General features: G+C 40.2%; 1 protein-coding gene across 1 annotated transcript in view; it reads left to right on the forward strand.

Moving 5' to 3' along the window:
* The window catches only part of NTNG1 (netrin G1), a 146,031-nt gene that overhangs the window by 76,445 nt on the left and 55,988 nt on the right, over nucleotides 1-13,598 (forward strand). Inside the window, exon 4 of the mRNA XM_031059154.1 lies at nucleotides 12,965-13,137. Within this exon, the coding sequence (XP_030915014.1) occupies nucleotides 12,965-13,137 (173 nt within the window). The remainder of the gene's footprint in view (nucleotides 1-12,964; nucleotides 13,138-13,598) is intronic.

Genomic DNA, 13,598 nt, shown 5'->3' on the forward strand with positions numbered 1-13,598 from the left:
CCCCCCCAGTTTTTGGGTTGTTTTTTTTTTTCAGTTCAGTCAGTGAGCTGAAAAAATCAATTACTTGCAATGGCACTACTGGCAAATAATTCGTATCATTATCATTCCAGAGGGAATTATTCTGTGACAAGGAGCTTATATTGTATGGAATTTAGAAGTTTAAAAAATTGAGGCTAACATCATAAACACTGAGAAATGTTGCTTTGTTTTTACACATTCATCTTTCAAGTTATGACTCCAATCAAGATGAAAAACCAAAAGAAAAAAAAAAGGCAAAAAAGCAAAAAGAGGAACTGTAAAAGCTCTGTGTATTTTAAAGTACATTGGGAGTGTCTGCTTTGATAATAAGCAGCTACCAATTCCCAGTTACTTTAGGTGGAGCTATGAGGCCTAAGCATTTTAAAAGTCAACCCTAATGAAACACAAGAAAACACCAGGAGAAAACTAGATTTGAAATCTTTACTCAGCTTCCCTTACTCTGAACAGGTCATTAAGCACTCTCAGCTTTGCTTTCCAGGGTATTCATGAATACCCTGGAATACAGTCCAGAAGAGAACAGAGCTGCCTTATAATTCTCCTTAAAGTTGAAGTTCAGCAATGTGGTTTTTCAAAAAGAGACCAATTAACGTGCCCTCATGTAAGCACGTGGCACTCATGCTGCACCGTGCAGCCCAGCCGTGGCTCCCGGGGCTGGGCCGCAGAGGGCACCAAGGACTGATTCAGTAGCACCTGAGCAACAACAGCAGAGCAGCAGGACTCAGTTTACCTGGGTAAAAAGGTGCTTTTCAGAGTGGTTACAGTGCTGAACATCAGGCAGTGGCTTCTGTGCAGATGAGGTCAAGGTAGGAACAAGCCTGAAAAGAGAAATGTTAAGGTGGTTTTCAGAATCAAGCATTAGTCTGCACAATTCAAAAATATTTTAGATATTTATCATTCTAAAATACCCACTAAGAGGACAGGCCACTAAATCTCATGCCAAAAGTTTTCATGTCTGGATTCTCAGAAGTCTGAAAAGACAGTTGCCTGCATTACATTTCTACTTATGCCTTCACTTACCCCAGCAGTTTTTCTAAATGCCCAAACAGTGTCCAGACATTTCATGGTGATATTGAAAATAAAAGAGTGCTTTTGTCAATATTTTTTTACCTTTCCCCAACACATCTCCTATTAAAAAAAAAAAGGAAAGGAAATCTGATATTTTCTGTTTAAAGTACGTACAGCCTGGGCTTTTCAGGGACTGTTAGGTCATATGTAACCATTAACAGAACCTAACTGGAAAGAGAACTTAGCCTTTCTTTTTTGATATGTTTTATTGTGGGTTGTGTGTATTGGTGGTTCACCTAAAGCAAAAGGTGGCCAACATACGTAGCAAAAAAATGGGGATATGTTCAATAGACCTTTTATCTTTGGATAAAAGTCTGACGTCTTCCTGGCTCTTTTCAAAGAGAAGTAAGTGGGTCTCCTGATGACCTGCCTGAAGCTTTTGTGCTGGCTTCTTTCCCTTGCTCCAGCTCCATATGCACATCCTGCATGACTCCTGTCACTGGGGTTGAAGCAGCACCTCTGGCAGGGTTAGACAGCCTCCAGAAATGATTCTGCTTTGTGTTTGCTTTTTTCTCAATACAACTCATCTTCTTGGAAACAAATTTTTCCCTGGTCTTTGTGTTTATTTGGAAAGGAGGTGAAAATCTCCTCAGGACTTTTTGATTTGTAAAATCCCCCAACTTACAGACACAAGCATAACCAGAGGGATTTAAAGCGGGGCTGGTCACAACAGAGGCCTATCAGAGAATGAGCAGGGGAGAAGGTTCCTCACTGAATCCTGATAGCAGCCCCCACAGGGAAACCTTTCCTGTTACTGACTGCAGTAGGAGCAGGACCTGGCTATTCATTGCATTTAAGCTATCAGAGGTCTCACTTTTTCAGGCGATACCTGGTGCCAAAGGCCAGTGTGGGTGGGGTGGGCTATTCTGCATCCCTTCTGTGCCTACATGCAGGGATCCTGCCCTCCCAGCTCTGCAGCTGCCTGGGGTGCAGAGGTTCTGCCAGCAAGGACAGCAGCGAGCCCTGGACACCCCCTGCCCCTCCAGGAGCAATGCTCAGACCAGCACAAGGTGTATTTTCTCTCCCTTGGAGGCAATCAGTTCCAGCCCATACCCCACTCTTCCATGTATACCATCCACAGCAGTGACTGCTGGGGACACGTTTGAGCTTTTAAAGGAGTCTTTGGGAGGTCTCTTAAACAGAAATGCTTTAAAATCTTTTAAGAAGAGCAGTAGATGTGTGGCTTCACAGAGCTGGTTTCCCTGGTGTTGAATTCTGTGTGCACCATGGATATCTTTATGCTGCTTTTCTCGGTTATAGTCCCCCAAAGGTTACCAAAATCAGTATGAAATTAACCTTGCTTGTTTCTCATGTAGTAGAAACACTGCTGTCTTGAAAATAAATATTCCCTACTGTGACACAATAGGTGCTATGCCCTGAGTCTTTTTCTAAGCTGTTACAGATATTTCTGCTTCAGCCAGGTCTGTCCTGCATCAGTCATGGACACAAATTCCTAACAGCTCACTTGGGGTATTGCTGCATGCAAGAATAAAATTTCTCCCACTGCACACTGTTAAATGACATTTTTGAATGGGATTTGTAAACCATGTCCACTTGGATGGTAATTTAATGGCCACAATTTTAGACCTCCCACACAACAAATTGTTCCTTTTCAGTATTGTGCTGGGAAAAAGAATTTGGGACCAGCTGGCAGCTGATGCTGTGAAATACTACTTACAAATAAAGACAGGAAGCTTGGCGTAATCACTGGCATCTTAGAGCAGCTTTCTTGGGAGTGCTGCTGAGCAGATGTAAGACTGGTACTTATTAATTAAACTAAACCCAGAAAAATTGATTTCTCAATAAACTTGAAAGTGGTGATGCACATTAGCAGAATGCCGGGAGTTTCAAATCCAGTGTTCAGATTTGTATCAGGAGAAAAGAGAAGAAAAAATGACTCCTAAGGATTTCTTAACTTCTCCTTTTAAATTTGTAAGCTATAAAACTTTGCAGTGATATATTGCTGCACCTTTCATGCAAGATTTGTGTACCACATTCTTAGATCTAGCAGGTTCTTTAAAAACTGCTGCAATACAGTGGTTAAATCCTGCCTGGTGGTATTATTGTGATTAAGATAGAAGGTGGTTTTCAGGTATCTTTTCATGTCTGTTGACTTGCTGGTAACGATAACTGCCCAATGATGGATGGCAAACTAAGAATGGGTAAGAAGGACATTGGACAGCACCAAAAGATTTTAAATACCAAAATCTTTTCTTTTTTAATATCCTGATGGCAATGAGTAGTTGTCAAATCCTAGATAACATGCTCCCTAACCATCAGACAGACAATGGCAGGGTACTGCCAAGCAGACTGTGTTATTCCAACTGGTGGTTGGAGAGAGATGTATTCTTGTCCCAGTACACCTTGCCATTCTGATATGTAACACTGTGGGGAGCTGAGGATATTCACGTTTTACCATCTCCTAGTTTTTCTTTATATTTAGAGCAAATCAATTAAAACAGGAGATATATCATGGCAACTCAGAACACCTGAGCTCTGTAGTACCCCTGCTAGGCCTGCTTCCCCCTCTGCCCTCTCATCCCATCCCTGTGTCAAGACATTGATTGCTGTGAGAAGTACAGCAATTTAGTAGGTGAGACCCAAGGGATTTCAGTGAGAAAGAAAAAAGTTCTCAAGTGAGAGAGAAAGAAAAAGCAAAACAACTTGTAACACTGATGTACTTAGAGTTTACATCAGCTACTTTTTCTCAGTTCTTCATTGGTTGTCTGGGAACCTACCAAAACAATCACTAGTGTTAAATGACCAGTTGGTAGCACTGGAAGAAAATGTCATTCTTGACCTTGATCTTCATCTTCACAAGAGGTTTTGCTTCTTTTCTGGAAGACACATGACCACCTTTGTCAGCATCCTTCACATAGGTCAGAAAAGCTTCCTATTTCTGAGGTTAAAGATTAGAGCAAAACAGATGCATGGAATACTGGGATCCTGCCTTGACAGCAGTCCTGTCCCTAAGCACATCACACCTGGGCTTCTTATCCTCCGCTGATTCTCAGTTTCCATTCCATGATTATTCAAGGCCTTGGACCTGCCACTGAAAATTATAAAAAGATTATCTGTCGCTACCTAAAAATACAGCCACCAAGCTTAGGATAATATGAATGAAAGCTGGAAACAAATTAGGCTTCATTTCAGGCAGTGTGAACTAACATAAATTCATTGAATTTACAGGAGCCAGATGGATTTACTTCAGCTAAGAATCTGACAAAGTGTGTTCACGAGTGAAAGTATTTGCAGAACACGCTGCTAGCAAACTCTAGCAGATTTTATAATCACTTTCTTTATTGACACATTTCCATAAAAACTAATACCTCTGAAGAAAATGCAAAAATGAATGTTTAGGAAGGGAACGGAAGTTAGCTTTCTACAGCAGCTAACAGCAGCTATATAGTCAAATACTTATTTCTGCTTTAACACTTACGGAATATGGAATCAAAGTTAGGAAAAGTATGTGTCCAGTCCACTTGGCTAAGTTTATAAAGTGTTTAAGGATAGGTATTTTTTTAATGTGGTAAACTGGAATAACTTGGACTCAATTAGCTGTTCTGTTCTATTAGACATATGCATCAGTGGATTACTTTTAGACTTTGGATCTAAGAAACTGAAGAAAGTCTGAATATTTTCTGAAATCAGAATATCTGTTGGTCTGTGACACTCCTTTATGCAGTCACAAAATCAGAACAGTTATAAATGCTTAACTACTGAGGCATTTGCTCAGGTTACTGCCTCCTCCTTTCTGGGTTTATGATAAGTGCTGGTGATCTAGGCTGCAGCATTTTCAGTTGCCTCTGTTTGTCTGGAAGGCTGTCATTTGGTAACCTACTGCATTTCAGAAACATTTATAGTTTATTGGGCCAGGTATGGTAGCTTGTATGGTAGCTTCTGAAAGAGGCAGGGGAAAAGGAGAAGCCAAGCCAGAAGGACCTGCCTCAATGATATTTTGCTCCAAAAGGAAGATAATATGCATCTATCAGACAATAATCAATCCTAATCAAATACAGGTTGAGATATAAATTGATCAGCAGTGATGCTGTAGTTGTTTGTATTGCCAGCATTCACCTGACAGTATAGAGAAATGCTTACTAGCATATGAATACAATAAATGTTATTAACGTTTAAATTTAGCACTTGCATACTCTTATTGTTGGGTTGGCTTAGTGCAAACAGTGGGCAATTCCATGCCCTGCTAGCTTTTTGTGAGCCTTGGGACTGAGGGAAAGGGAATTATGCTACCCTTTTGGACTTTGTTTTCTTTTTTAATTTCAAGCTCTCCCAACTGCTTGGAAGTAGGCCGCTGAGAAAGCAAAGCAAACATGCTCTCTGTGCCTTGGCTTTGCTGTTCCCCACCAGATACATTATATTCAGCTGAGGGAGAATAAGAAGCTATTTTCCCCAATTTTCCATACTGCCTGTGGGAATCTAATTCAATTTCCTCCCAAATTTAGCAGAGAAAACGAAACAGTAAAGAATAAAGTTGAAGAGGCTTCTGTAAATCTCTGGATTCTAAGGTACTGAGGTGCAGCAGGATTACTGAGCACAGGTTAAACTTCTTTTCTAACCACAAAGCTACTTACAGATTTAAGAAGCTTAAAAATCTGATCCACCATTAGTCCTTGCTTTGCAAATGAAAGAATAATGTATCTACCTATAGAAAGTTATATTTGTTATTATTGAATTTGTTCATCCCTTATTATTGATGTAGCCCTATTCCACAAAGGAATTTTTTTTTTCAGTGAGAGATTATGATTATGTATTAGATAAATTCAGGGAAAAGGACAGGGAAAAAACTGGTGACCAAATGCATTTCCAGAAATAAACAAGTGAAAAAAAGGACTCACATTTCATTACTCTCACTATAGTGACTACATTTAACCACCAGACCACAGGGGTCTTATTCCTAACAGCCAGAAAAAGATGCAGTGCCCTCTCTGCATTTAGATTCCATACATCACTGTGGAACTGAGATACTCATATGACTAAAAAAAATATTAATAGAAAAGAGAAGTTACTTTTTTGCTTCATGTGAGCCAGAACATCTGTTCAGCAGACCTACTGGAGCCAGCAAGCCATGCCATTTTCTTGAGTGTCAACTGTCCTTAGGTGGTTTTGACCCTTTTAGCTCAAAACTTCAGATGGGTCAGTCCTTACAGTGAGCATTGGTAGCCAAGACTACCATTTTGATGAAAGTGTGTCTGCTGCATCCCCACAGAAATCAATTGACCAGCAGTCATTTTATTTCTTCACAACAGTATCCCTTACACTTGTTTTTATCCCCACAAAATCTATTAAGCTTAGAAAACTACAGTAAGGATCAGCATACTTTGGGATTTTGACATGACATGGAAAAATCTTAAAATATAGTGAATAATATTGTTCAGCCAACATAATGTTTCTGAGACGGTGAGCCTCAGTGAAAATGTGTTCACTTGTCAGAGAAAATTAGAGAATAACCAGATATACCTAACTAATGAAGTTTACCTTGTACACTTGCACAAACAGTGCAAGAGTTTTGTAACTTACCTTTACCTTTACCTTACCTAAGTTTTTCAAGTTATGATGACTCTGTCTCATAAGGAGTAAAAAAAAAAAAAAATTAAATCTGAAAAATAGTGATTGAGTGACAAAGATTTCATGGTATATTTTGACTTTTGCTTTCTCAATTTACATCTCATCCTCCTTCCTGGCTGAGGTATCACTTCAGATGTATTTGTTATGTGGAATTTTCCTCTGTCTACATTACATTAGAAAACTAAACCTCACTGGGGAAGCTGCCTCAAAGTCATTAGTAAGCTTGAGAGGCATAATGTAGATGACAGCCTTAACACGTTTGATGTCATGATAAACACGGCCAAGTCCTTTAGGACAACTGTAACAAGGTGCTGGAAGTAGTTGCTAGCACTGGGGAGCTGACTAAGGCTCCTAACATTGCCAACAGTGTTTTAAAATGCCTAATTAAAACTGTGTGGGGATGGTATTTTTCATTGTGTGGGCAGTAATGTGAAGAGCAAACACACCAACTCCTCTGCAAGCTCAGGCTTTGCTTACCTGGGAGCAGGGAGCCGACTCGTGGCGTGCAGAAGGGAAGTCTGTGCAGAAGGCTTCCAAGTTGATTTCAAGTTAATTTTCTAAACTTTGGCAATGACCTAGAATGATTCAAAGATGTATCTAAGTGAGGAACATATGGCTAGTCGTTAAAAATGTATCAAAGAGCTCCTCTTGTCTTTCTTTCTCGTGAATGATCTCTTGAACATCAAGGATCCCCTCACGTGCCCCCAGTCTGTTGGTTGGCACTCCCCTGTGGGAGCGTCAGCACGCTATTAGCAATTACCTTAGTGATATTTACAGCATTTTAATGTCACTTGCCTGTATGTAAATAGAGTCTGTGAGGAGCACAGCACACCCAGGGCTCCCACCACAACAGCACTGCTCCGTCAGTGCGCCACAGCGCTCCTCTGCCTTATGTAACTGCCAAAAATATCATTTCAATTGCTTTATGACAAAATAATGAGTCTGTCAGAGATGAGTGGTCAGAAAAACAAATTTGTTCTCCCACACAATTAGGGTTTATAGCATTGGACAGCAATATCAATCTCCGGTGATTCAAAATTGAATTTGCACGTTGAGGGAAATGTGTTCTTGCGTGTGCTATAACCAGGCTGCTTAGCAGGTTGAACTGGGAAGATGGATATCCACTGTGCTGCAGAAACATCAGGGTGGAAGTTTCCAAATGCAGACAAGTTTTGTGGGGCTGTGGCATTCACTTCCACAAGCTCAGCACTGACAGATCTGCCCCACCAGGAGCAATAATAAAAAAGTCTGCAAAAACTGTCACCAGATATAAATGGCAGACAGCTTTTCCCTTCAGGTGGAAAGCCATTTCAAGGCCTATGTCTCTCCGTACGTGACCTAATTGTCCATGGAGTTGTTGATATTTAGAATCATGGACTTCAGTCATTCTCTGTAAAGTCATACAAGCATTAGACCTCAGCAGTGCCATTTACAGTGAGCATGTACTGTATCTCAGAACTGCACTTTGCCCTTAACATTTGCTGTGTCCTTACATGAGATTTTGCCCTTAAGCTGTTAGCCAGTACAGTGCAGAGGCTGCAGCACAGACCCTCTTCTGTTTTCCAGACCTTAACCTGTGCCTTCAAACCTGCTGTACTGATTAGAGCTCCCTCTGTCATCCCCTTCTCTGTGCAGGCAAACCCACTTAGTGTGCCAGCAGCTGCTACCCACCCATTGCTACCCAGTAATTGCCTTTCTGGGTGTGTGTACATCATACCCTCTACAGGACTTGGACTTTCTTCTTTTGATTTCTAAATGGGCATGGAATACTGTCATATGGAACTAAGTACACTGGAGGTTAAATCAGTTTCTCAGGTTTTCAGACCTTCTCCATTCTTATACAAGCAGCCCAAACAAGCACATTCTGCCAATGGAAGCATCTACACAGGCTATGGGATTGTTGTGTTAAATGTAATTTGTATGTAATTAAACCTTTTGTTAGTATTTTAGATTGACAGCTAGGAACAGCCTTCAAAGCAAGTGGTTAATGAAATTACAAATGGTACCTAGGATTTTCAGTAATAATTTATCACCATGGATATTCATATAAGATAACAAAATCCTTCCTTCTCTCTGGAGTAGAAAAGGAAGGTAATCTTCCATAAGAAAGAAGTGAATTTGGGTATTCTCCATAGGAAGCTGATTGCACATCTTGAGTGATCTGCTGGGAGCCCAAGTCAGCTCCCAGATCAGTGATGCTCAGCTGATTGACAGCTGGAATTCCTAAGGTCCAGACTGTGCTGCTTTGTTTCCACACCACTGACGATCCAGTGTATCTCATCAAAAGAGTGGTTCTCTCATGGTCTATCTGGGTGCTGCTTTTACCAAAATAGCCCTCTTTCTGTAACCCTAAATATTTGTTTTCCTTATTAGCTATTCTGCAAATAGAAGCAGCTTTTTATTGTACTCTAGTCATCTCTCAGCCCTGCTACGCTCATTTACCTCTCTCAGTCATCCAGAGAAGTCTGTCCCTCAAGCACAACACACATTTCTCTTTGCAGAAGTCTCTTGAGACTGTGCATATGTACATTCTGATGAGGTCCCTGGGACAGATTGCCCAATTCCTAGTTCACCCTGCATAAAAAACCAAAAGCATATGAAATATTATTTCCCTGTTTCTCTCTCCACATACACCACAGATTTTGATACTGGCTTGGGTTTCCCCAGACATGGTACCCTCCAGTTTGCTTTCTACAGATGCTTCTTGTTCTCTTTCAGTTTTAGCATTGCCTGCATTTTGCACACATTCACTGTTCAGCTATGTCCTTGAATTGCAGAGGAAATAATGGTCAATCTCTTCAAGATCTGTCAAGTGGCTTCCACAAAAAAAGTGGTGCAAGAGGAGAATCAGAGCCTCCGGTTCAGTCTCCCAAACATCTCCTTATACACTTCCACTCTTTTACTCCTTATATGTAGTTGCTGACACTAACAAGACTTCAGATTCTATTAATCTACAGATTTTTTCATACTTCTATGAAAGTAATCATAAGCCAAACCCCACTTTTCTGTTGGCTATACACTAAGACAGCCAAGTTTTTACTACACATTATCTTTTGTGGTTTGGGTTTAGGGGGGGTTTAAACATTTCTTTTTATGCCTAGTATAACTAACTCTTAAATCAAATTTTACATTTTTAATATGAATGTACTTTTAACCTTAATTTTAACTAAACTTGTAGTAAAACTTAGTGACCACATTTGTTCATTATTTTCTTCTCGTTAGAAAGTGTACACAGCTAAGTTTGAAGATTTCTGAGGATCGTTTGGAAATTCACCATTGTTGGCTCTTTTTTTGCTCAGTTATTAATGTTAGATTTGGGCTATCCTCTGCCTATGAAAGATTTAGATCAGTCCTTTTTTTCCAGTGATTGAACTTATTGTTTCTCTTATTCTCTTTATATCATACTCCTAGAAGTCTACACTACTCTCCCCTCTCTCCACATAGTTTTGTTTTTGTTTGTTTGTTTGTTTTTCTGGGGGGGCAATGCTTTGGGGTTTGGTTTGGGGGGGGTTTTTCAGTTTTTTATTATTGCTTGGAATTTTCTTTTAAGACGGGATGCAGCATTCTGGGTAATTCTGCTGGGAAAGCTTTCAAAAATACATATAAAGCATATAAATAAGTTGATTTGCATAAAGGCATTGATTGAATGAATCTTTGATTATTCTACTGGTTTAGGACAAGAAAAGCTATTTAGCAATTCTTCCACTTATGAAGCTAAGTGCCTAAAATGTCCCTACTTTATTTTGTGTGTGTTTAGTCTGAATGCCTATATGGGGGCTGTAGGTTTTAAATCTCAGTTAATAGGGTTTTAAAATTTGACAGGAGGTTGCCAGCTACTTCTAGAAGAAAATGCATTTTGCTGCTTTTGTGCAAAGCTGCCTGTACCTGGTACAAACACAGCCCTGCAGGATGTCTCACTGTCTCTGTCTGGTGGGGCTTGGTGGCTGCAGTCACACAGGATGCCTTGTGCAGGACCCCAGAACAGCTGCCTGGTGTGGGTGCTGCACCTTGGGCTGAGAAGCACTTCCTCTGCAGCAGTCTTGCCCTAAGGAGTTCAAAAAACAGGCACCAGGACAGGCAGCAGAGCTGTGCTGCCCATGCTCTCTTGCCTGGAAAATCAAGGAAAGGAGGAGGCAGCCTGTAAAGAGGTGGGACACAGAGGGATTAGGGCAAGTGGGCAGTAAAAGGGAATGGTGAGGCTCTATGGGAGTTATTTGTGTATGCATGTATATATCCATACATATAAATACATGCATATTTTGCATATACATCTGAAGAGGCAGGGCACGGGTCTGGATAGAAGCAGAGGAGGACGGAGAAGACCAGAGTCCATCCAAGACTTTTATCCATGCAAGCAAAACTAAGGAAGGGTAGTCTCTCTTCAGGAACATCTGACAAGCACAGCATCTAAGAAGTGCAAAGAGATTTTGCACAAGATTTTGTGACACAACTATTCTTAATTTTCAGGTGCTTGTTAAAAGAGCTGTGAATATTTACTCCAATTAGCAGAGGGACATACCTTTATCTTCCCCCATCTCAGTTCCTGTACAAATCTGCAGCACCCTTTCAGAGCCCTAGGTACTACAGCTTTTCCTCAGAATCAACCACTTTCTTCCTCTTGCCTAGGTCAGTTTGCTGCCTCTGACACTGAGTCCCTACAATAAAACAGAAATCTGCTCCTGAAAGAAATCCAGTCCCTTCCTCTCTCTAATTTGTTCTAGTTACTTGACAGTCTCTCCCGTTTTTCTCCTCTATTTTTTGGTCTTGTTCTTACTGTATATCTCTCCAGTTTGGAGTGTTCCATTTTCATATTCCTGTGGACAGTAAAACAACCCATGGCTTTTTTTAATAGCAGTACCCTTTACCAGATGGTTCAGTGTCTAGTGAATAGATGCATGTCATTCACTGATGCCCAGACAAGCATCTTTCCTTCTGCTATGGCAACTCACTGAAAAGTCACAATTGATTTAGTCTTCAAGCACGCATATTTTGTAAATTGTGTAAAAATTACTCCCTTTCTCTTGTCCAGCACATTGAATACATTTTGGTCATTTCAATTTTAAAAGTGTTGAACCTGTTTCTCTTTAGAATGAGCATTGCTCAAATAACAGCAGTTTCATTCATTTCTAGCACACAGGAGAATGCTCCACCATCTACTGTATCACATATTCTTGTGGATTTTCTCCAGCAGCTACTTATGACAACTGCAAGCTTGTTTTACCCTGGGGATATATATGTATGTGGCCAATTGCTTCAGGTCATATTCCTTCCAAATGGAAGGCAGCTTGACAGCTGTTAATTTGCACTTGGCCATTCCATGTGTTGTTCTGCTCTAATTATTGGTCACTGTATGGAACAGGTGACAAATGCCCACATGAGAACCTGTAAATTACTAGATGTATGGTCATTAGGAAAACAAACAGGAAAGGTCATTAAATACTGGTTTTCTCTCCAGCCCCAAACAGAAATAGATTTTAGCTGTTTTTGACATCCATTGAAAAGGGATAGAAAGAGGTAAAAATTCTTGTTTATGAAACTAACTTCCCATTCTGCAAGTCCTAGTTTCAGGAAAAGAGGGGAATTTAACGAAAATACAATTGTTTTAAGACCAGATGCAGAATCTGGTTTATCTAATGATTTTGTCACAAGGCTTGATTAGGTTTCTTTCCCAAGTAAAACTAAATGTGCCTACCAAAATAATTTGTCTGACCTTCAGCTACTACAGCTATATTAAATTAAAGCAGGAAAAAATTTCCTTTCTGAACAAGACAGCACTTGCTGAACAAGAATGGCAAGACACCATTATCGTGAGCTTTCCTTCTATTGAAATGTGGTATTGCAGAGGATATTTAAATGAAGCCTGTTTTCTTAGGCTTCCAGGGTGTAATTTGGACCAAATTCTGTAAGGACATAAGCAGAGGACTTGTTTTGTTCCTGGAAATAGTAAGTCTTGAATTTCTGCAAGACCTATCTGTAAAAAAAAATTCTGAATCATTTATTTGTTCTCAGTGGTGCTGCATTAGTGAAAACAAGATTCAGCATCTTGGAATCTTAGTGACATTTCTGCCTTTAGACCTGTGTGAGCTGAAGATCTGCAGCTTGCTCTTTGCAGGGATGTTTTGTGATGTCATGCTTTCATGGTAGAACAATACCAGTGGGACAGCACAGAAATTGAGCTGTTGTCATAGGACATGCTTTTCTAAAACTTGAGCTTAAACTCACCTCACCTCTAAATAATATCCCACTTTGTTTTATTTTTGCCTTTTTAAATTAGGTGTAAGTGCAACCTTCATGCTACTGGCTGTAAAGAAGAAAACAAAAGACTACTTTGTGAATGTGAGCATAACACAACAGGCCCAGACTGTGGAAAATGCAAGAAGAATTATCAGGGCCGACCGTGGAGCCCTGGTTCTTATCTGCCTATACCTAAGGGCACTGCTAATATCTGTAAGTAGTTTTGTATAATAAGGATATTTCATTACTACAATTCTGCCCCATATCATGACTCTGAAGGAAGATTAATGTTTGCAAAGGTTTGTCATTTCTTTCTGACTCAGTGTGTATAATTGGACAAGGTGTCAATTTGTAACTGCTAATTGTAAGTATACATCATCTGTGCTCTCAGTATGGTAAATAACTTCCAGGGGAACCACATGTTTATATCCATAGACACATCCCTGGACACTGCACAGAAAGGGCTAAGGAATGAAAAAATTAGGACTCTTCACATAAAAAACACACAGAGATGAGAGAAAACAGTGGGAATAACTGCAGCACTGCTCCAGCCACAGTGGCCTCAGCTCTCCATTCATACATCCTTTTTATCTTGAGATTGGTGACACTCTCAGCTCAACATGTGAGATCCTTGCTCATTTTTTCTCCATTTAAAAAAGGGGGGGGGGGGGGGA

Source organism: Geospiza fortis, unplaced genomic scaffold (genome assembly GCF_000277835.1).
Source record: "Geospiza fortis unplaced genomic scaffold, GeoFor_1.0 scaffold229, whole genome shotgun sequence".
Taxonomy (NCBI): Eukaryota; Metazoa; Chordata; class Aves; order Passeriformes; family Thraupidae; genus Geospiza; species Geospiza fortis.